The following is a 24184-nucleotide window of genomic DNA, read 5'->3' on the forward strand; positions in this document are numbered from 1 at the left end:
GTCAATTAAATAAATAAATTTGAACAAATTGAGAATTTAAATAATTTATTAAATTAAATGAATAAATTTGAACATATATTCAATTTATTAATATTCATTATTTTTATAATTCAAGTTTTTTAATCAATTAATTTTAAAGATGATCAATTTGTTAATATTCATGATTGAACTTTGTGTCCCCTTGGGATGGTTAGGGCTGTAAACGAGCCGAGCCGAGTCGAGCTTTGAGGTGTTCAAGTTTGTTTGATAAGGTAACCGAGCCGAGCCGAGCTTAAAATGAACCAAACTTTTGAAATGAGTGTTCAAGCTTGGCTTGGTTTATTTTTGATGAGCTTGAGCTTGTTTGAAGCTTGGCTTGAGCTTGGTTCGTTTAGATGTTATCGAGCTCTAAATTCAAGCTTGGCTTGAGCTTGGTTCGAGCTTGGTTTGTTTAGATGTTATCGAGCTCTTAATTCAAGTTGTTTGATTATTTAAAACTTTCAGTTGTTTGATTGGTTATTGAGCTTGATAATTTAAATTTATTTATTTTATTTTATTATTTATTTAGTATATTGAAAAGAATTTTATTATTGAATATGGTTCATGAAAATTGTTCATGAACATTGTTTACGAACATTATTCACGAACGTTGTTCACGAACATTGTTCACGAACGTTGTTCACGAACGTAAACGAGCTGAACACATATGTGTTCAAGCTTGTTTGTTTAGCTTAACGAGCTGTTCAAGCTTGTTTGTTTAGTTAATCTTGTGCATATTGAACGAACATAAACAAGCTTTTACCAAGCCGAACACCAAGCTTGTTCACGAACGCTTGGTTCATTTACAGCCCTAGGGATGGTGGGTAGTTTTTGGGATGATATAGTAGTTGAGGCATAAGGTGTTGTTTCATAAAATTTTAGAGTTGAAATTTAAAGTTTATCTAGTTTACAACTCTGCATCTGGAGTTTTTTGTTCGCATGTATTATTTATTTATAGCTGATAATACCATTTCAAATTTTATTTTAACGATCAAAGGTAAAAAAAAAATGTTATAATTTAAATAGTTTATTGGCTGTTACAAAGTATCTTATCCTAAATCCACCTCACTCATCAATCCCTCACAGAGTCCATCTGACGTATCTACCAAACCCAGCTCACCCAACCTCTACCCGCCCGATCACTCAACTCATTCAATTTATCAACTGGTACTAGACCCGTCTCTCCAACTCTGTACGCTTGTCCCTGAAACGTCACTAGTTCACTATATATATTTTTTCAAATAAATGCAGTTACTTACTCCTTAAATGAGTGCGATCTCATCTCGAATGGTTTCAGTTAATGTTGAGTAGGAGGGAAGAAAATGTAGGTAGAACCACCTGCTCTCGCTTTGAATACTTTCGTCAGCTTCACAAGAATGTGCCCCTAAGAAACATTCGACAAATATTGCTGGAACCACCTCCCCCTGTTTTGGGTAATTGGAGTCAGAAAATACATTGACAATTGTAATTTTGCAGGGCAGCAATCCAACTAAGGCCAGCAATTCATCCGACAAATATGTTCGATCAAATACATATTTGAGCCCCTTTTTTTGTTAGGTTTATTTAGATCATCACAGCCAACAACGCAACCAGTAAACAGAACAGCAGTGTATCTCAGAAGAGAAGATTGTTCCGCTGCCTAAGTCATCATTCTTTACATACAAACTCCATTTCCAACTCATGGAAGCATCTGCGACCTGTTGCAATTTAAAATGGTTATAGGACCGCCAAACGGAGCTGGTCAGTAAGAAATCACACGCCACAATGATGGTTCGTCTTCAGCAAATGAAGATTACAGGTGAAATCCACTGAAGGTTAGGCGGCTACCACTGATTTAGAAAGCTTTAATATTTCCTCCCTTTGTGTGGCATCTCCTGAGAGGTAAGATCAAAAGCAAAAAATCAGTAGAGTAAAACAAAAGGGAGAACCGCAACCAATACGCTGTTATTAAAAAAATAAAGCAACCATGAAAAATTATCATTTCGCCATGTTGGAATGGTCAATAAACCATTCGCCAGTAGAATCCAGGTAATGACACGGTGCATTGATATGGCAAAGGACCATGCGAACACGTAACAAACGGAAGAAAATTGCATGGTTCACAAACAATTCCTTCCAAAACAACTAGCTAGCGATCAAATAAATCAAGACTGTCAAAAGACCAATGAGGAAATTTTCAGTCAGAAAGAATTGACTGAGATTGATGGAACAAATCAGGCAGCGGCATGCAGCGACTGTGCTATAAAGAATTGTTGACTCAGAACTCAGTCAAAATTGTTCCGGGTCTAGAATCAGCCGGATTCCAACAAATCAGACAGGAACAATAAAATTTTTTTAGAAATTCAATAAAGATTCCAGCGAGTAGTGTACTGTAACAAGAACCACCACTTAACAATATCTACAGAGCCATGCAGTGACTGTGCTTCCTACCAGCCTCTTAGACTGAGTGGATACACATGCAGATTTGCATTACCAACCTTCAATGTAGAATGCAAGCAAAAACAGGGTGCATCCATCAAAACCGCAAGCCAGGCAGTTGCAAGTTATAGGAAATTTTTTTTTTAAAAAAAAAAAAATATTCTAGTATTAGTTTTAACAGTCTTCAACAGTCACTATTCAGAAAGGCAAGGAGATTCTTGAACTTAACATATGGAATACAATACATTTTCTTGGGATTACATGAACCTTCACATATTAGCTTAACTAAGCTAGTTGTTAAATAGCCAGTTTCCTTGGCTATACTACCCCTCCCAACAGCCAAATACCTTATTCTGTAACATCACTATAGGCTAAGGGAAATTCAAGGCACAAATCATGGGATAGGAATTACAAGACATGTGAATGCTAGTTCCAAGAGAACATTTACAAATAGAACTTATAACTAAACCAGTTCCAAAAAACTAACATGCTTAAAAATAAAAAATATATACATTAAAAAAACAGAATGATATAGCATAGACTAAAATCCAAAACAGATTAACTTACAGGTGGATAGCCTTGCACATAATAAAATTGTGGAGGCTGTCCAACAATCATTTGCTGTCCATACTGAAATATATGACATGAAAAAATTGTGAGCAAGATAACACAAAACAAAATTACCCTTGAATAGTCCATGAAAGTAAATTCAGGAGAATCGCATACCATTGACCCATTAGGGTGAATATATGCTTGGGAGGATTGCATTGGTGGAGCGTGAGGATTGTAAAAAACAGGCTGATGGCCAAATGGAGCAACCTGTGTTCACAAGTCATTATATAATGATAGTAAGTAAAGTTTATAATCAAGAAGGTGAAAATAGAAGTGTAGATCAGGTAAAGTCACTTTCACACCACTAGTTAATCAATTAATCCCAGGGGTTCTTTTCCTAAAAGTTCAGTAGCCACAAAGGATAAAAAAAAAAGTTCTCTGCACATCTGAATGAATTCTTTCCCGTGATTACCAACTAATGTTGACTTGCAATAAATTGGGCAAATTTAAAAAGGGAATTTCGAAAGTATCAATATTTTACTGTAGATTTTATCAAGTTTGCAATTCCAACTTAACTGGAAAAATTAATGCAGCAGGATAGCAGAGATATAAATGGAAGGCAGATGAAACTACTCTAAACTTTGAATCCTACTAGCAAATTCTAGCACAACATTATGATTCCCAAATTATATTCAGGAACAAGTTGAACATTGCTGATGCCTGAGCACCAAGCTAATTACTTAAGGAAAATTAGGCAGTACATAGACTAGTTTGAAAGAACAAATCTACAGTTTATTAAAACTGTTATGAGTTACATCTCCTTAGTCAGAAGAAAGAGGTTGAATATTGGTTTTAACTGTTTGTCAGTATTCTTAGAACAGTGGATGACAAACTAAAAACAGGCATATCACAGCTGTATGTAGATTAAAATTGCACTTATACCAGTACCAAATAAAACAGAAAACCAACTTAACACAAAACAAGTAGCCATTTAGCCTAAGAATCAAGCATAGAATCGCAGCATCATTATGGACAATGGAAAATGATAAATTATAAAAGGAAAATAAAGTAGAGCTAACCACAGAATCCATGTACCAATGTTCTAACAGAAGCCCAAAAAAGATAAGCAGGACAGCAAGTTTTAAATCTTACCCCCATTCCTACAGGTAGACCATGCATATGCTGAAAAGAAGCTACATTATTAGGATAATAGAAAGGCCCATCGGATACTTCTGCATGTGGCCTTTCAGAGGTTGAAGGGGAAAAACTCTTTGCATTTGGATTGAATTTGAATTCCTGATTATAACAGCAGAAGGGACTAGGATAAATACTAACTTGCATATGAAAAATAACTAGCCTGTTAATCAAAAGTGAAAACCATAATGATCTAAAAGGGGAAAAAAATCTGCTTCTGCCAGGAAACCACCTTAGCATTTGGGTTAAGAGTCGATTTTTCAGAAGAAAGTGATCCGCAGGACCTTGGGGATAAACTAGGACGATCTGATGTCTCACTAGACACATTGTTTGGAGAACTATCTTGTCCTGTCCTATAACTAACTGGTTTGAGAGCAGTAGACACATCAACAAGGACTTGAGAATCTGAAGTTTCAGTAATTAGATCTCCTTGACTAGAAGCTGAAGGACTACACAATGTTCCATTTGTAGATAATCCTTCCAACTCTCCTGAAAAGTGGACATCAATGAAAAGAAACATTCAAAGTCAGCCAAGAAAGTTTAGTCAGTTCATACCACGAAGTCAATACTGACCTTCAGATGCTCGAGATTCCTGAACCTGTAAAAAAGATCATGTCAAAAGCGAGTAGAGACAGAATAGTAGTCATATAAAATATTTAAAATTATCTCACTGTATTCTCAGTCTTGCCACTTTGATCTTTCAGCTGAGTTGCAAACCTAGGCATACCACAGACATGAATCAAGATACTTGGATAAAGATTCATTGGCCATCATATGACCCAGCCTTCAAACAATTCCACTTTGAAGGAACAAATAATGATTAATCAGCTCAAACAGCGCACAAACCTGCTCTCAGCATCCAAGGGTGGGGAACTCTGAGTAATGCAGTCAGATGCTTGGTGACTATCATGACTAATAGGATAGAGACCTGAATCCTTATCAGCATGCAAGTATTTATCCTCATCCTGCACAATTTATGAATGGTGAAAAAGGATGTTCAGGCAAACATCTTTTCATCTTTTTTCAGATCAATCAAAAATTGTAGCTCCCGTTGTTATTTTCTGGATGAGATATCTAGAAATAGCAATACTCAACATAGCAAAATTGTCAAATAGTCAATAGTTAGCATATTGTGAAATCATTTTACTGCTCTTGATATTTGTCATGTTATTCTAAGATACTCCTGGACAGAAATGTTAGTAGTTACCAGTGATGAACTTTTGGATGATGCCAAAGTTTCATTCTGTAACGTCTGCACTTCATTACTGACTTTAGTGCTTGAAGGTTCAGGTGATGATCTAGAAGTCACAACACCTGCTGATCCTGAAAAAATTTCAGAATTATAGGTGTTATCAGTTTCTCTGAATCTGATATCATTGTTTTCCCTACGTACAGCCGAATATCTACTCTCCTCATCAAGGCCAAGATTATCATGGAAGTTGAAGCCTCTTTCCTGTTAGAATTTGTTATTTTTATGAGTTACAGCCCATAAGAACATATCATTACATATAATTTCAAAAAGAGAGAACCTCAGCCTGATGAAAATCATGGGCTTCCTGTCCCTCTATTTCTCTAGCTATTCTTGAAGCCACTTTTTCAAGCTCTTTCATTTGAGGACCTTTTTCGAGTTTAGTAGTATAAAGTTCCTCATTAAATGTGCTCTTTACTCCAAACAATGCAGCATTTGTTTCAAACTGATCCCACTTCCTGAATAGAAAATCCATCCTAACAGCTTAGTGACACAAGAAAAAAAACAATATGAAAAAAGAAGATGAACAATTTAATTTAAAAAAAAAAACAGAAAGATCATGCTATCAAAACTATCACTAAAACTTATGTGTGTGTGTGTGTGTATTTGATGTTCTTGAAATGAAGTAATACCTAGTAATAACTGAAATAAGGAGTTTTAATTATAAGAAATTCAAGACTCCAGAATATAAGCACTGAAGAAGAAATGACTGAAAAAATAGAGAAGATAAAATGACTCCAGAATAAAATAAAGGAAATATGAACCAAAAGACATGTTGCATATAGCAATGCAATCCACTCTTCTAACAACCCTAATAAACAATTAGAATGTTGATGCTATAACAGATACCTATCCAGTGTTCCATCAAATATATTCTCCAGTTCAGGACATTCAGGATCATCGCCTTCAGGGATCCAAGGCGTCAACTCTCTTTCTGTCTCTAGATGATGCGAATGAGAAATAACTGAATCAATCAAGAGGTCTTTGCCCTTCTCATTTGAGAGCCCACTGGTGAATTCATCAAGTGACACCTCCTGATATTTTGGGAGAAAAGAAACAGAATAAATCCTATATACCTAGCAACACAAACTATCAACACCCAGGATTTTTTTCAGAATATAAGAGCAAAACAAGAAAAACAAAGGATAAATCTCAAGTAATTCAGGAGTATGCCAAAGAATGTAAATCTGACAAAGAAGTAAAACATAAGGAACATTTTCCTGGCGCAATCTACACCATGCATGGAACACTGGTGTTCTTATATAAGAAACCCATAAAACATGCAGTAGCATCGATGAGTTTGATTCAGGCACAACAAACATGCAGATTGATTCTGGCATGAGAGAATTTATATGGCCAAATATGTTCATGCCAGCCATGATCTATAAGAGACCCAGTGTATGATAAATCAATACATGCAAAGGCTTACTAACACATTGAATGGAAGCTAATTTAATTCAAATCCAATAAACCTTTGCAAGAAGTTGAACAAGTTCTCGTGCTGGTACAATCATTAGCCGAGAAGATGTGATACTATCACGAAAAGACTTCTGCTCTCTCACGGAGCCATCCTTAACCACTTGAGCCATTTTCAGAACAATTTCTGTAAGCAAATTCAGACATGTAAATCTAGAATATGAGGGTAGCGTGGTACAAAAACATATCACAACTCAAGACAAATCAGGTATGGAAAGTACCAAAATCTCTATCAGCATTTGTTGCGTGTAAGATCCCTGAAATTATAGATCCATTTTTCACATGGACTTCAACATGGCGACCAATCAGCAAGGACAGAACGTATATTAGCCGATCACGTGATGGGGTTGTAATCCTTCCTGCTATTACACCATTTGTAAATCGTCATAAGCTTTTAGGACTGAAGTATTTAACAAGTATGGCATCTACACTTAATTCACATTACCAAAGTTAGGAGAGGCTGACTTCCTTGATTGCGTATGATTCTCCATCCTAGATCCTGTAACTGTATCACCTCTTCGGCGGTTATACCCATTAGTAGATACCCTACCTTGTTGAGAATTCATTCTCAACCTTGGTTTCTAAGACGATGAAACAAGAAATGTGTATTAAAACTCAGCTCCAGACACATGAATGCAGCAACACAAAAAAATATAACAAAAGCACTCAAAAAATGCAGTTATTTATTTGAAATTTTGAACACCCACAAGTACAATATTAAGGGGCTCCAAAAAAATAATGCTTCTTAACACTCTTAAACCTTGAAAAAAAAATAATGAAATATGGATAAAAGTTGTTGTTCCACATCTTCAGCATGGATCTTGAATATGATTATCTCATTAAACTAACGTTATCCGAGAGAGGGAAACAGGGGAAATAGCATATAAATATAAAGTATATTCTCTGGTCAACTATAGCTTTGAAGGCAATAATTTTCTGTGGCACTTCAATTGACAACATGTAGATACACATTCATATATTATCACTAAGAACCCTCTGATAACTATAATGTACAGTCTTGACCAGCATCTTAAGTTTCATATGGTTAAAAAAAAGGAACCCTCCTCTGTACATGAGGTTCTTGCCAATGTGACAGTTGGGGAGGGTCAGCATACTTAGCCTCACCCAAAGAAGTTTAGTGTTCTCATCAATAGCATAGGAAAGATAAGAAAGGATTGGACACAACTCTAGGTCCTATGCAGGATGAGATAAATTATTCATGTTAGGGGGCAAAGCCAATGAAAGGAACCCTTGATAATGTGATTTCTCTAAAATGTTCACGGCAATGAGGATGCCTTGCTTACTAAGAATCATGATAACCGGATCCCCTACAAAGAAACCATAATATTGCTCGAGCCTCACTTTAAGTCGTATATGGTACCAACAAATGATTCATGCCATAAAGAATTTTTTACTGGAAGAGAGGAAAATATTTCAGGTAAAGCAATTTATTGCCCTTAAGTTAACAATAACTCATCAAAACTAGGGTAAGTTAAGCCAGATCCTGACTACTAAAGATGGAAATAAACTAAAATTAGTTGGAAGATTATTACCTTCCTTCTTTGATGGTAACGTCAATGAAGCTCCTGTAGCTGGGTAGAAGATCCTGCCAGCAGTGAAAGAAAACTAGAGATGAGTCACTAGGTTGTTCTTACTTGGAAAATCTCAAGATAAAAACTGACAGGAAATTTAAAAACCAAAAACAGGACAAGGTTCAATTTTGTGGTTCTCCTGTCTCATGCAGCTCAAAAAAAGGCTAAATCTAAGTCCACATCAGGATCATGAAGTAAAAGATTTTTTAAAAGGAAAAAGGGTAAATGAAATTATCAATTTGATGGTGGAAACTATGAAGCAAAGTAATGGTAAGGAGGGTTCTGACTGACCAATACCATGTGATCTTAGAAGTGATCATATGATGAATTGGAGGGAGCAGGGATGGGAAAATATTAAAGTTTGTGTCTGAGAGAGGAAAAATGGACAAAAGAGAAGGATAAGGAGAATGATGATTGATGCATGAGCACAAGTAGATTACTTCAATTTGGAGTGTGTGCCTATCCAAACTTGACTCATTTGGGTAAGTTGTTTAAGCCACATAATTGACAAATAAGTTACTTGGAACTGGAATGAGGAAGACACTGTAAGTCTCACCTACATTATATTGCTCAGAAATTGAGCATCTATGTTCTGCTTCAAATTGTCTTCTTATTCGTCATGAATCATGAAAAATCAACCAATTGCATGGTGCAGTTTGACAAATGAGCCTAAATAACGAGTTTGATTCAACTATAACGACCAAGTCAGGTTTCCGAGGTACAAACATTAAGCATTCTATATATTTCATACATTATTGTGATGTCTGTTACAACTTCAAACAGAATCTGTTCATTCTTAAAAAAAATTATAGAAGAACTAGAATCCAGCTGTTACTGAAGTGTTCTTATCCACTTACACGCTATTTCGAAGTGACATAGTTGTTGCCAATGAATGATCACAAACTAGCGTTATAATGTTATAGTATAGAACACTTGATGGGAAAAAAATGACAGGAAATGAGAAACCCTAGCGACATAGAAATCGGCATGCATGCAAAGGAGAGAAGACTGTAGATCTCACGTTGAAAGGGAAAGACAAACCTATGCCGCTGCCTTTTTCCAATCTTCCTCTTCGTCGCCGCACTCGATCGCTCGTCCTCGGCGCCGCACAACGCAGGAAACCCTCTCGCTGTCACACTTGGCGCAGCGCCACACAGAGAAGGTCGGAGAGTTCGGGAAGGGAAGGGGAGGGGAGAAAGCAAAGCACTGCGATCTCAAAATTTCGCTATCGTCGGCGCCGCACCAGGAAGGTCTCGAAAGGGGCGGAAAAAAAACAGGAGATTGCCAGGATGGGGAGGGGAATACGGCGTTGTCGGAGGTCGAGGGACCTCCGTGCAAATTTATTGAAGTAAAAGGGTTGGAGGGCCAAAAAAATCAGTTCACATGCATAACCGAAATATGCAACTCTTTATAAATATTACTTATTTATCTAAATTACATGAGTAATGTCTGATTAAAATACATAGCTAAAATATTGACATATTTATTTACTTGTGAAATTATATAAGTAATTACGTAGAAAAAAAATATATTATTGATCTTTTCGCTTTTTACACATTGAAATATGTTCATATGTATTTATAGGTATATAATCATTTTAAAATTCTTCATAAATTTATATAAATTAGAGGGTTATTTAGAGATGATGGATTATGAAAATGAGGGAGTTTATGAAGTATTAAAGGTTATGAGCATCCATATATATTCTTTTACAATACTCTCCTTTTGATGCACATAATTGAGGAATCCGTCTTATTAAAATCTTACTAGGAAAAATGTAATGGGAAAAAAACCTATTGAAAAAAAAAAGAGTACATCATTCCACAACTATATCATTATAAATTTATCGGACAACATAATATGATATAGTGAAACTATACTCTCTATATTTTAAATATCATTTGAGATCTCTGTACCGTCGCATTTTAATACAATGTACTAATTTTTTAAATATTATTGTAGGTAATGCTTTAGTGAGTAAATATGTCAAATTATCACTAGAATGAATCTATTGAACTTTAATATCACCATTCTTTTATGGATCATAAGTGAAGAAAAACTTGGCTATTTGCACTAATGGCTAGTAGTCACCGATGATTTACCTCCTCCGTGTTGGCCTAGGGACGGGTTGACGGGGGTGCTGGGGGCAAGCGAATCGCCTTTTGCCACATAAGTGAAGAAAAACTTGTCCCCTCGGATGAGTCTAGTGGCTAGCGCATGAGGTGTTGCCATCATGAGGTCTGGGGTTCGAATCTCGGCAAAGCCGAGGTAAATGTCTCCCTTATGTGCTAGTCACTATTCCAAAGGCTAGTAGTCATCCGTGATTTACCTCCTCCGTGTTAGCCCTGGGACGGGTTGGCGGGGGCTGGGGACGAGCGTATTCGCCTTTTGCCATCATGAGTGAAGAAAAACTTTGATGAAATATCTAGCATCTTTGACTATACATGCCGCATTGTCTTCATACAATATTGTTGGAATTTTCTAGTTAGTAGTTAAACTATATTTTTCCTTGATACGTTGAATCATTGATCTCAAATAGACACATTCCCAGCTTGCTTCATATATTGTAAATATTTCTGAATGATTCAATGATATAACGGTTATGGTTTGTTTGATAGATCTCCAAGATATGACTGTTCCACCATATGTAAATAAATAACCAGAGATTGACCTTTATATAGATCTCATAAATATCCTGCATCTGCATAACCAATTAACTCTAAAGTAGACATATTATAATAAAATAAACCCAAATTGATGGTACCTTGAAGATACATAAATATATATTTAATTTCATTCCAATGTCTACGTGTTGGAGAAGAACTATATTTTGCTAATAAATTTACAGCAAATACTATATCTGATCTTGTGTTATTAGCAAGATATAATACACCAATTGCACTTAAATACGATACTTCAGGATCAATCAGTTCTTCACCATTTTCACTAGGTCGAAAAGAATCTTTGCTCACATCAATCGATTGAACAACCATCAAGGAACTTAATGGATGAGCTTTATCCATATAAAATCATTTCAGAACCTTGAGTGTATAAGATGATTGATGGATAAAAATTCCATCCATAAAATGTTCAATTTGTAATCCAATACAAAACTTGTTTTTTCCTAGATCCTCCATCTCAAATTCTCTTTTCAAGATATCAACTATATGTATAAGTTTTTCAAGACTTCCAATGATATTCAAATCATCAATATATACAAAAATAATGATAACTTTTAGTCTATCCTTTTTTATAAAAACGCATGGGCATATTGGATCATTTTGATATTTATGTTGCACCAAATAATCACTTAGATGTTTATACTACATACATCCAGATTGTTTCAATTCATACAAAGATCTTTGTAATTTAATAGAATAAATATTTTTAAAATTTGAACTTGATGCTTCTGCATCGTGAGTCCTTCAGGAATTTTTCATATAATATCATTATCAAGTTTTCCATACAAATAAGCTGTTACTACATCCATCAAACGCATTTCAAGCTTTTCTTTTATTGTCATACAAAGAAGATATCAAAATGTGACTGCATCTACTACAGAGGAATATGTTTCTTCATAATCAATACCAGGTTTTTGAGAAAAATCTTATGCCACTAAACAAGCTTTATATCTTGTGATTTCATTTTTCTCATTTCACTTTCATACAAAAACTCATTTGTACCCTACAGGAGTTATACCTTTTGGTGTTTGGACTACAGATCCCAAAACCTCACGTTTTGCAAGTGAGTTTAATTCCTCTTAAATTGCATCTTTTCATTTTGGCCAATCATGCAAACTACGACATTGTTCAATAGATTTACGTTTTTTATCACCATTTTCATAAACAATTTCAAGTGCTACACTGTATGCAAATTTATTGTCGATAACTAATCTTGATCGATTCAAATTTTTTCCCTGTCCAGACATAATTTATTGAGATCTCTTCATTATTTTCAAGTATCTGGACCTCTTATAGAGTTTTATCAATAGTTATGTCAGTCATCTCTACAGGAGACCTAGGTGCTTCAAAATAAACATCTTGATTAGTTGCTTCTTTTTTTTCGGGGATTTTTATCTTTAGAACCAATTAGTCTACCACGCTTCAGGAGAGTAGTAGTCTCATTAATCGATTATCTAGTCGGTACATCAATATGAGCTAGAGCATTAATAGCTGGTATATGTGACTTAGTCACTTTCTTCAAGTTAGTGAATACATCAGACAATTGATTTGTAATATTTTACAAATGCATTATTCTTTGAACTTTAAGTTCACATTGATTTGTACGAGGATCAAATTGTGATAATGATGCATGTCAAGTGACTTCTTTGGGAAACTTTTTATTTTCTCCCTCTAGCTTTGGAAAAAATTATTTCATTCAAGTGATAATATGCAAATCATGTCGTAAAAACATCTTCCGTCATTGGTTCCAAATATCTTATAATTAAAGGAGAATCATATCCAACATACATTCTCAATTTCCTTTGGGGGTCCCATTTTAGTGCGTTATAGTGGGATAATTTGCACATATATTGCATATCCAAATATTCTAAAATGGGATATTAGGCTCGTGACCAAAAGTCAATTGTAAAGGGGAGAATATATAATAATTGGTTAGCCTTATAAGTATAAGTGTTGCTACATGTAAAATAACATGTCCCCAAATGGATATAGGGAGCTTAGTTCTCATAATCAATGGTTTAGCTATTAACCAGAGGCGTTTAATAAATGATTCAGCTAAACTATTTTTGTGTATGAACATAAACAATAAGATATTCAGCAATTATTCCAATAGACATACAATAGTCGTTAAATACTTGGGATGTAAATTCACCAGCATTATCAAGACATATTTTCTTGATAGAATACTTTGATAATTGAGCTCTCAACTGAATTATTTGGGCAAACAATCTTGCAAACCCTAGGTTACGAGTTGATAATAAACATACATGCAACCATCTTATAGAGACATCAATTAGAACTATAAAATATTTAAATGATCCATATGGTAGGTGAATAGACCCACATATATCTCCTTGTATACGTTTTAGAAATATAAGGGATTCAATTTCAACTTTAGATGGTGAAGGCCGCATAATAAGTTTTCCTTGAGAACAAATAACACATGAGAATTCATTAAATTGAAGAATCTTCTGATTCTTTAATAGGTGTCTATGTGAATTCTTGATAATTTTTTGAAATATTATAGGACCAGGATTTTCCAACCGGTCATACCAAAGTATAAAATCATTTGAATCAGTAAACTTCGAGTTTACTATTGCATTTGTTTCTACTGCATATATTATTGTGTAATACAAACCAGATAAGAAAGCAGGTAATCTTTCATATACATTTTGGCAATGTGATATCCATTTTGGCAAATATCTTTAAAACTTAGCAAATTAGAGAACAATGCATTTTCAATAACAAATTTCGTTCCTCCAAGTAATGATATATTAGCTTTTCTGAAACCTTCAATAATAATTGTACTACCAGGTATTGTATTAACATTACTTTTACCCATTTCTAAATAAGAAAAATATTTTTTCTTTCTAAATATAGAATATTTCATTACACTATCAATAAGACATAAATCTCCATTATTGAATCCAAAAGTCATGATATTTTTCATTAAAACAAAAGAAATACATAATGAGAAATAACTAAAAGATTACTAAATAAACATAATAGCAAATGAACTAATTTAGTTTAAAATATTTAATCAATTTAGACGTTTCCATAAATATTTTCATTTCCAATCGAATTGTTTATCCCTCCATTAGGTTTACAAAGAAATCAGAAACATCCAAATGTGTTGTCATAGAATGACCAACAATTGTGTTATTGTCTTGAAAAATAATATTTTTTCTTTATATCTTTTGCTTTGCCCTTCAAAGAAGCTAGGTAGAGATCAGTAAAGTATTTTGGAGTATGACAAGTACGTGACTAATGTTCTTTCATGTCACATCTATAACATGAATTTTTTGATTTCTTTTCATCATTATCTTGTCCACTTTAAACCCTTTTACCATTCTCATTTGTCCACTTTTGATGGGCATTATTATTAACCCACTTCTAGTAAGTTGTTGTGTTTCTTTTATTATAATCATCTTGATTTTCTTAAAATTGATCATTTCCGTATCTACGATCACAACCACGACCATGATGAAATTTTTGACTGTGTTGTCGTTTATCATTTTTGTTAGGACCAAAAGTAGCTAGAGGGGGGGGTGAATAGCTCGTCGCGTGCTCGTTGCTCGGCGTTGCTTGTTTCTTCAAGAATATGCAGCGAAAAATACAGAAACAAATCACACAACGCTAACACGGTTGGTTTACTTGGTATCCACCTCACAAGAGGTGACTAGTCCAAGGATCCACACCACGCACGCACCCTCCACTATGAAACCACTCCTTTTCGGTAACTACCGAGGGCGGAGAAGCCCTACAAGACTCTCAGTACAAGAAGAAAGGAAAGGGAAACAAAATACAAGCTTACAAGCTTACAATGAGTACAAAACCCTAACCCTAGCTTCTCTTCTTGCCTTTGATCCGCCTCTTGACTTGGAAAGCTTCCAAGATCCTTCAAGAACTGGCGATCTGATCTTTGAGAGCGCTGTGGAGGAGTTGGCGAGAGCTCTGGAGTGAATCGGTGAAGTTCTTACCGCAGCCATCGAACGCCTGCAGCTATAAACGACGCCAACGGTCGGATCCCGATCGATTCGAATGTTCCCAATCGATCGGGGAGGCTTTGGATCGATCCACGGATCGATCCGGAGCGCCTGGATCGATCCACGGATCGATCCAGCGCTTATCGCGCGAAGCAGCCGCGTCCCAATCGATCCACTGATCGATTGGGACCTCTGGATCGATCCACGGATCGATCCAGAAGCTTTCTGTTCGCTGGGACAGGTCTGGATCGATCCACTGATCGATCCAGAGCCTGGATCGATCCACTGATCGATCCAGCACTTGGTTTTTGTCCAAAACCAAGTCCTAAACCTCCCAAACCAACATCCGGTCAATCTTGACCTGTTGGTATGTCATGCCTAGCATCTAGTCACTCCCTTGACCTGCTAGGACTCCCTTACCAAGTGTCCGGTCAATCCCTTTGACCCACTTGGACTTTTCTCTGTGCCAAGTATCCGGTCAATCCCTTTGACCTACTTGGACTTTTCTTTCATGCCAAGTATCCAGTCAATCCTTTGACCTACTTGGACTTCCCACCACCAGATGTCCGATCATCCTTGATCCATCTGGATTTTCCCTTGCCTGGCTTCACTCACCAGGACTTTCACCTAGCTTCACTCACTAGGGTTTTCCATCTGCCTAGCTTCACTCACTAGGACTTTCATCTGTCTAGCTTCACTCACTAGGACTTTCACCTAGCTTCACTCACTAGGGTTTTCCATCTGCCTAGCTTCACTCACTAGGACTTCCATCTGCCTAGCTTCACTCACTAGGACTTTCACCTGGCTTCACTCACCAGGATTTCCATCTGCCTAGCTTCACTCACTAGGACTTTCACCTGGCTTCACTCACCAGGATTTCCATCTGCCTAGCTTCACTCACTAGGACTTCCTTCTGCCTGGCTTCACTCACCAGGACTTTTCTTCTGCCTGGCTTCACTCACCAGGACTTCCTTCTGCCTGGCTTCACTCACCAGGACTTTTCTTCTGCCTGGCTTCACTCACCAGGACTTTTCTTCTGCCTGGCTTCACTCACCAGGACTTTCATTCTGCCTAACATCCCAGTTAGGACTTTCCAGTCAAGTATCCAGTCAACCTTGACCTACTTGACTCTTCTTCAATCAATATCTTATTGTCAAACATCTAAACCCAAACCAAGACTCAGCTTGGTTACCCAGGTCAACCTTGACCTGAGGGATATTGCACCAACAATCTCCCCCTTTTTGATGTTTGACAATACCACAATAACACTTACAATCCCATATGTAAGTTAGGCTAATCCCATAGCCTCCTTCTTCATGCCACTAGGTAATGAAAGCATAAATTAAGCTCTTCATTCTCCCCCTAAGAGGGCAAACTCCCTCTAGGTAATGAAAGCCTAACTTACACCTTCATTCTCCCCCTACCTCCCATAGGTAATGAAGGACTAACTTAACCATACATTCTCCCCTATTGGCACACATCAACCCATCGTTGGACACACATCAACGTATGCTCCAATTCTGGGCACACTTCAACAAATCCATTTGTTGAAGACTCTCCCCCTGAAGAGTTGCTCATCGTTGTTCACAACATCACTCGTTGTGATCAACACGATAATGAAGGTCCCATACCCTTCATTTATCCTTAACTTCTCCCTCAATGTAGACAACTACCCAACCTTGAGTATTATCTACCACTTGAGTGTCCACTTAAAATAATTGAGGATATCCACTCCCCATTTCTTCCCATTTCAAGTTTAAATGCTCAACCTTGAGCAAGTTCACAACAGAAGGTTAACCACCTTCCAAGGTTCATGAAAAATAATTTTCATGTCTTTAAAGAGTCTCTCCCCCTAAAGACATGGTGGTAACTTCTGTCATTGCACCAACAACGACTTGGAATCCCTAAAACATTAGGAAACCCAAATTTGGAAGTTTTGAGGTTCAAATATTCAAAATTTGAAACAACCTCAACCTAAACTTCTACTTAGTCTTCGTTAACCAATCCATCCTTGTTTTCAACATGAAAATACCCTTTGTATGTATACAAATGTATTTAAGGGGTTTGGAATGGTTACCTAGACTCGAAGAGGTTCAAAGATGCTGAAATCAGGCCTTCCCAGCCAAAATCAGCAACTTGGATCGATTGGAGTTGGGTTCCAATCGATTGAACCTTTCTGAATCGATCCACGGATCGATTCAGACTCCCTGGATCGATCGGCTGATCGATCCAGCGAGCTTCTGCTCGCGGGAAATGCCGTTTGAATCGATCCATGGATCGATTCATGGAACTCCAATCGATCCATGGATCGATCGGAGCTCTGATAGTTGCTGAAATTCCTTTTCAGTCAACTTCAGAAACCCCTAGAAAATTCTACAAAAATTCAAAAATTATGAAATTTCGTGTAGACATTATTTAGGGCATACTTAATCATGGAAAAATAGCTTTCTATGAAAATACATCATATTTTCAAAGATTGACACAAACTTGAAAACTTGCAAAGACTTTAGTGTTTTTCTTCAAGTTTGTGGCTAACTATTCAATGGTGATTACTATCAAAAGATAGCCTTCACCAAGGTTTTCCAAAACCATTTTAAAACATTTTCAAAACCAATATCCCATCATGTTCCTTGGGCATAATGCACATGACTTGTACATTAGCTTTCCCAATGATGGGAAAACACATAACTATGTGTTTTGATGAACTTAAAACTCAAAAGAATGCACTAAATCAACATCTTGAGTTTTGTTCATCATCCTAACATCTCACTTGTATCTAATGTGCACTGAAACACATACAAGTCATCTTATAGGTCTTTGTGAGATGTAAGATTTTGGTTTTGCCCTATTCTAGGGATCATGCATATCTATCTAGGCATTTTGAGAGGTAGACATCCACAAAGGATGTTACTTGTTGATTTACTTGTTAAACAAATGTCACTTGTTTATTCCACTTGTTGTAAACAAATGCCACTTGTTTAACTAATGTCATATGTCCTTAATTTTTAAGGAAATAAACATAATGCATGATAATGTTGTGGCATACATCAAAATAAAATAGCTTTCAAAAGAAAGATTCCTATAACTACATGATGTATGTATGGCATGACATGGTATTTTTGTATTTTTCATGATAAGTCATGAATGCAAAATACAAATAAGATAAAATATGATGTCATGGCATATTATGAGCAAACAATCATGGCATGGTTTAGCATAAATAAAATATACCTAGATTACCTATCTAAGTATCATTAATCTTAGCTAATCCTAAAACTTAAACCCTAGATTGCCCAAAACGCTTCAAGAAAGTGCCAAAACCTAAGTTTGCATTTCTTATTCCCTTGATTAATTTATGCCAATTAAAATAAACATGTCCTCAAATGTTGGCATATTCCATTTTTCCTCAAGAGTAGCACTTTTAAATTTAAGGCCCGGATTGCCTTAAATTGCCTAAGAACATACCAAAAACCCAACTTGATAGTTCTTATTAATTTTCCAATATGTGCCATTTAAGATTAAAATCAATTCTTCCACCATTAGGCACATTTTACTCTTTCAAGGAGTAATCAATAATTCCATTTCATTTTCAAAGGTTAACAAAAACCTTGAAAATGCTCTTTGAGTGTCAATTTCCTCAAAGTTGGGTTAACTACCCTTCTAATCGGAGTTGACACTCTCTAACCCATCTATGGGGTAGAGAAGATGCTCCTAGGAACCCAACACCTATTGGTGCTCCTTGGATGCTCTAGGTACTCACTAGGGATAACTTCCCTAGATACCTTCCTAGTGACCTTGTTGGGCTTCTTAGAGGCCTTGGTCACATTTTCTAGGTCAACTCTAGGGATAACCTCCCTTGTGACCTTGTTTGTGACTTTCTTAGACTTCTTAGAAGTCTTAGTCACATTTATTGTAAAAATACTCTTAGGGATGACTTCCCTAGTATTTTTGGCTTGACCACTAGACCTAGGGTTTGTTCCATAACTATATGGAACTCTATGGTAAGAGGGCACATCCTTCTTAGCCTTTGGTTTGTATCCCAAACCTCTATGGCCATTGGATGGCTTTTGTACCCCTAAACCTAGGTTATGCTCATTTTGCCCTAATAGGATATTTTCCATCCTTTTTAGGGTCTTTTCAATTTTATCAAGTCTTGACCTCAAGACTTGATTTTCCATCACTAAGTCCTTAGTTTTTGGTTTTCCATTAAGTTCATGAGCATTTTGGTTTCTAGGCTTGTATCTTACATCCTTAGAGTTATCGCCTAGGTTTTTACCTACATTCCTAGCCTTAGGGATAGTAGTTTTGGCATGTAGGGTCACATGCTTTTCCTTAAAGCCCTCATGCTTCCTATTCTTATGGTAAATCGCATTAAAATGATAAAAATTTGACCTAGCATGCTTTTTACCATTTTGTAAAGGAATAGGCTCAATGAAAGTTACCTTCCTTTTTACCTTGGAGGCTCCCCCTTGACTAGTGCCTCCTTGAGCCTTGACCATCTTCTTCCCCTTGGGGCATTGACTTCGGTAATGCCCTTTTTGTTGACACAAGAAGCACACAATGTGCTCCTTGCTCTTCTTTGTCCCGGGGGTGGTCACCTTGGGCTTCTCCTTGCCCTTTTGTGCCACTTGGCCCTTCTTCTTGGCCAAGTTGGGACACTTGCTCTTATAGTGCCCATGTTCCCTACACTCAAAACATATTATATGATTTTTATTATTAATTGAAATATTTATACCTTTGCTTGTAGGGGTGGCATCTTTTTCTTTGGATCCGGAGGTAGAAGCTTCCTCTTGATCGGACCTTGATTCTCCTCCATTTGATTTTTCTTGACTTGTGGAGGTAGAAGCTTCTTCCTCCTCTTGATCTCTTGACCCGGATGTAGAAGCTTCTCCTTCTTCTTGATCCGGTGTCACCAAGGATTGCTCCCCCTCAATCCTAGAGGTGGAGGCTTCATCATCTTGAATATGAAACAAGGAGTATGCTCCCTCCTTGTTCCCTTCGTTGCATTCCCTTGAGGATGAAGCTTCTTGGATTTCCTCTTCTTCGGAGGTTGAGTATCTCTCAACCTCGGAGTCCTCCTCTTGGTCTTGCTCCAAAGAGTCACCCTCTCTGGATTCTTCATGAAGCTTAGCCAATTTGCTCCAAAGTTCCTTTGCATCTTCAACTTCTCCAATTTTGCAAAGAATGGTGCTTGGCAATAAATTGACCAAAAGCTTGGTCACTTTGTCATTTGCCTCGCACCTTTGGACTTGTTCCGGGCTCCATTTGCTTTTCTTTAGAACTTTGCCCTTTGAATTTCTTGGAGCCTTGAAGCCTTCCATTAGAGCAAACCATTGCTCTATCTCCATCATAAGGAAATTTTCGATTCTTGATTTCCAAGAATCGAAACTCGTAGAAGTGTATGGTGGAGCCACCCTTGTGTCAAATCCAAGTCCATCTTGGAATTGCATCTTGAAGTTGAGCTTCTTGAATTCTTTGACTTTGATGAATTTGCTCCAACTTCTTCACCCTCTAGCTTTTCTTGATATGCTTGACCCTTCCGGTGATGATTCCGGTGAAGAGCGGCCTCGCTCTGATACCACTTGTTAGGACCAAAAGTAGCTAGAGGGGGGGTGAATAGCTCGTCGCGTGCTCGTTGCTCGGCGTTGCTTGTTTCTTCAAGAATATGCAGCGAAAAATACAGAAACAAATCACACAACGCTAACACGGTTGGTTTACTTGGTATCCACCTCACAAGAGGTGACTAGTCCAAGGATCCACACCACGCACGCACCCTCCACTATGAAACCACTCCTTTTCGGTAACTACCGAGGGCGGAGAAGCCCTACAAGACTCTCAGTACAAGAAGAAAGGAAAGGGAAATAAAATACAAGCTTACAAGCTTACAATGAGTACAAAACCCTAACCCTAGCTTCTCTTCTTGCCTTTGATCCGCCTCTTGACTTGGAAAGCTTCCAAGATCCTTCAAGAACTGGCGATCTGATCTTTGAGAGCGCTGTGGAGGAGTTGGCGAGAGCTCTGGAGTGAATCGGAGAGATTCTTACGCAGCCATCGAACGCCTGCAGCTATAAACGACTCCAACGGTCGGATCCCGATCGATTCGAATGTTCCCAATCGATCGGGGAGGCTTTGGATCGATCCACGGATCGATCCAGAGCGCCTCTGTGCTCTGGAAACGCGCCTGGATCGATCCACGGATCGATCCAGCACTTATCGCGCGAAGCAGCCGCGTCCCAATCGATCCACTGATCGATTGGGACCTCTGGATCGATCCACGGATCGATCCAGAAGCTTTCTGTTCGCTGGGACAGGTCTGGATCGATCCACTGATCGATCCAGAGCCTGGATCGATCCACTGATCGATCCAGAGCCTGGATCGATCCACTGATCGATCCAGCACTTGGTTTTTGTCCAAAACCAAATCCTAAACCTCCCAAACCAACATCCAGTCAATCTTGACCTGTTGGTATGTCATGCCTAGCATCTAGTCACTCCCTTGACCTGCTAGGACTCCCTTACCAAGTGTCCGGTCAATCCCTTTGACCCACTTGGACTTTTCTCTGTGCCAAGTATCCGGTCAATCCCTTTGACCTACTTGGACTTTTCTTTCATGCCAAGTATCCAGTCAATCCTTTGACCTACTTGGACTTCCCACCACCAGATGTCCGATCATCCTTGATCCATCTGGATTTTCCCTTGCCTGGCTTCACTCACCAGGACTTTCACCTAGCTTCACTCACTAGGGTTTTCCATCTGCCTAGCTTCACTCACTAGGACTTCCATCTGCCTAGCTTCACTCACTAGGACTTTCACCTAGCTTCACTCACTAGGGTTTTCCATCTGCCTAGCTTCACTCACTAGGACTTCCATCTGCCTAGCTTCACTCACTAGGACTTTCACCTGGCTTCACTCACTAGGACTTTCACCTGGCTTCACTCACCAGGATTTCCATCTGCCTAGCTTCACTCACTAGGACTTCCTTCTGCCTGGCTTCACTCACCAGGACTTTTCTTCTGCCTGGCTTCACTCACCAGGACTTCCTTCTGCCTGGCTTCACTCACCAGGACTTTTCTTCTGCCTGGCTTCACTCACCAGGACTTTTCTTCTGCCTGGCTTCACTCACCAGGACTTTCATTCTGCCTAACATCCCAGTTAGGACTTCCCAGTCAAGTATCCAGTCAACCTTGACCTACTTGACTCTTCTTCAATCAATATCTTATTGTCAAACATCTAAACCCAAACCAAGACTCAGCTTGGTTACCCAGGTCAACCTTGACCTGAGGGATATTGCACCAACAATTTTTACCAATTATCTCATTCACTTCAGAGAATGGACTAGCACCAGTTGGACGGGTCTCATGATTTTTTATCAAAAACTTATTATTTTGCTCGGTCACAAGAAGACATGTGATCAATTCAAAATATTTCTTGAAATCTTTCTCTCTATATTACTATTGCAGGAGCATGTTAGATGAATGAAAGGTAGAATATATCTTTTCCAACATATCTTCATCAATAATTTTTCACCACATAATTTTAATTTTGAGCTAATTCTAAACATAACTTAATTATATTCACTTATGTAAAATCTTGTAAACGTAAATGAATCAATTCATAACAAGCATTTAGAAGAATTATGGTTTTATAATGGTTATACCTTTCCTTCAAATTATTCCATAGCTCAAGTGAATCTTTGATCGTCAAATATTCAATTTTCAATCCTTCATGAAGATGGTGACAAATGAATATCATTATTTTTGTACGATTTTGTAAAGATTCTTTATTTCTATCTTTTATGGTGTCTTCAAGACCCATAACATCTAAATGAATCTCCGCATATAAAATCCACGATAGATAATTTTTTCCCGAAATCAAGAGCCACAAATTCTAACTTTGAAAGATTGTACATAGTGAGAATCTATTATAAAGAAAACTAAATCATTAATAATAATTATCATGCATCATATATATTTATTAATAAATGATAAAACATGATATAATCAAAAGATGATTTTGTAATACTTAATGGTAGAATATTGTAATATTTTTGAAACATTGCAAGTCATGTAAATATGTAACTAACTAATAGTTAATCGGACAATAGTTAACAAATCATGAAAGGAATTAAAAATTTAATTTCTTGGCATGTATATATAAACATATCAATACATTTTTATTACCTATAGGCTATAGCTGGATTAAAAAAATAGAAGTATCATGCTAATAATGTATTATGAAATTATATAAACAATTGCATATGAAAAGAAAATATTATTAACCTTTTCACTTTCTACACATTGAAATGAATATATACATGCATATTTATAGGTATATAATCATCTTGAAACTCCTTATGAATTTACATAACTTAGGAGGTTCTTTAAGATGAAGGATTATGGAGATGAGAAAGTTTAGGAAGTGTTGGGGTTATGGGGATCCATGTATATTATTTTCCTACAAGTTTATTTTATTTTATTATGTGTTTTTATGTCATTTTTATTGGATAAAAATCAAAAACCTTCACTGTCATTTTTTATATCAAAAGGCACCTTAATATTTAAAAATATCAAAATAATATCTCATTCTATCTTACAAATAATTTATTCCAATTCTGTTATATTAATTTTTTCAAAATTGGTATAAGATGTAACAGTAGATTCAAGACTACTATAAAATATAACAGTTTTCTTTTAAATTATAAGTAATTTGACTAACATTATTTGTAACATTTCAACCAAAATTGTTACATCTTGTAACACTTTTTAAAAAATACTGTGACACATTTTAACAGTTTTAAATAAATTTATTAAATTAGTATTGATTTGTATTTAATTAAGTTTGAGCGATTTTTGATTTAATTAAAACATATTTTTTTAATATAAAAGTTATATAAGTGTAATAATTTTAATTAAGTATGAGTAAAATAAATATAAAGGATGATGATAAGATAAAAATATTTTGAAATAAAATAAATATTTTATTTCTTTTAATACCGAGACACTATTTTAATTGTAATAC

General features: G+C 36.6%; 1 protein-coding gene across 2 annotated transcripts; it reads right to left on the reverse strand.

The window, feature by feature from the left end:
* Positions 1–1421: 1421 nt before the first annotated feature.
* Positions 1422–9826, reverse strand: LOC122008187 (polyadenylate-binding protein-interacting protein 4-like). Of its 2 annotated transcripts, none has more exons than XM_042563818.1 (16): positions 9541–9826; positions 8461–8513; positions 7353–7488; positions 7129–7266; positions 6904–7034; positions 6281–6465; positions 5712–5889; positions 5390–5635; positions 5029–5147; positions 4854–4899; positions 4756–4780; positions 4415–4671; positions 4141–4284; positions 3163–3255; positions 3004–3066; positions 1422–1892 (listed from the first exon to the last, which is right to left on the reverse strand). In XM_042563818.1, exons 3-16 carry the CDS (start codon positions 7471–7473, stop codon positions 1863–1865), a joined length of 1776 nt encoding a protein of 591 aa, XP_042419752.1. In that variant the 5' UTR covers positions 7474–7488; positions 8461–8513; positions 9541–9826; the 3' UTR covers positions 1422–1862. The 2 variants fall into 2 exon arrangements, with proteins under 2 accessions (XP_042419752.1, XP_042419751.1); XM_042563817.1 differs by having other exon boundaries at positions 7129–7269.
* Between the last annotated feature and the right edge of the window lie 14358 nt (positions 9827–24184).

The sequence above is a fragment of the Zingiber officinale genome, chromosome 8A (assembly GCF_018446385.1).
Source record: "Zingiber officinale cultivar Zhangliang chromosome 8A, Zo_v1.1, whole genome shotgun sequence".
Taxonomy (NCBI): domain Eukaryota; kingdom Viridiplantae; phylum Streptophyta; class Magnoliopsida; order Zingiberales; family Zingiberaceae; genus Zingiber; species Zingiber officinale.

Bases quoted from the DNA above. Each gene is read 5' to 3' on its own strand.
- LOC122008187 (XM_042563817.1), bottom strand. From the start codon at position 7,473: ATGAATTCTCAACAAGGTAGGGTATCTACTAATGGGTATAACCGCCGA. The intron at 3,067-3,162 runs GTATGCGATTCT...CATATATTTCAG, and splicing joins TTCACCCTAATGGGTCAATG to TATGGACAGCAAATGATTGT. The intron at 1,893-3,003 runs GTAAGTTAATCT...CTTACCTCTCAG, and splicing joins ATGTGCAAGGCTATCCACCT to GAGATGCCACACAAAGGGAG.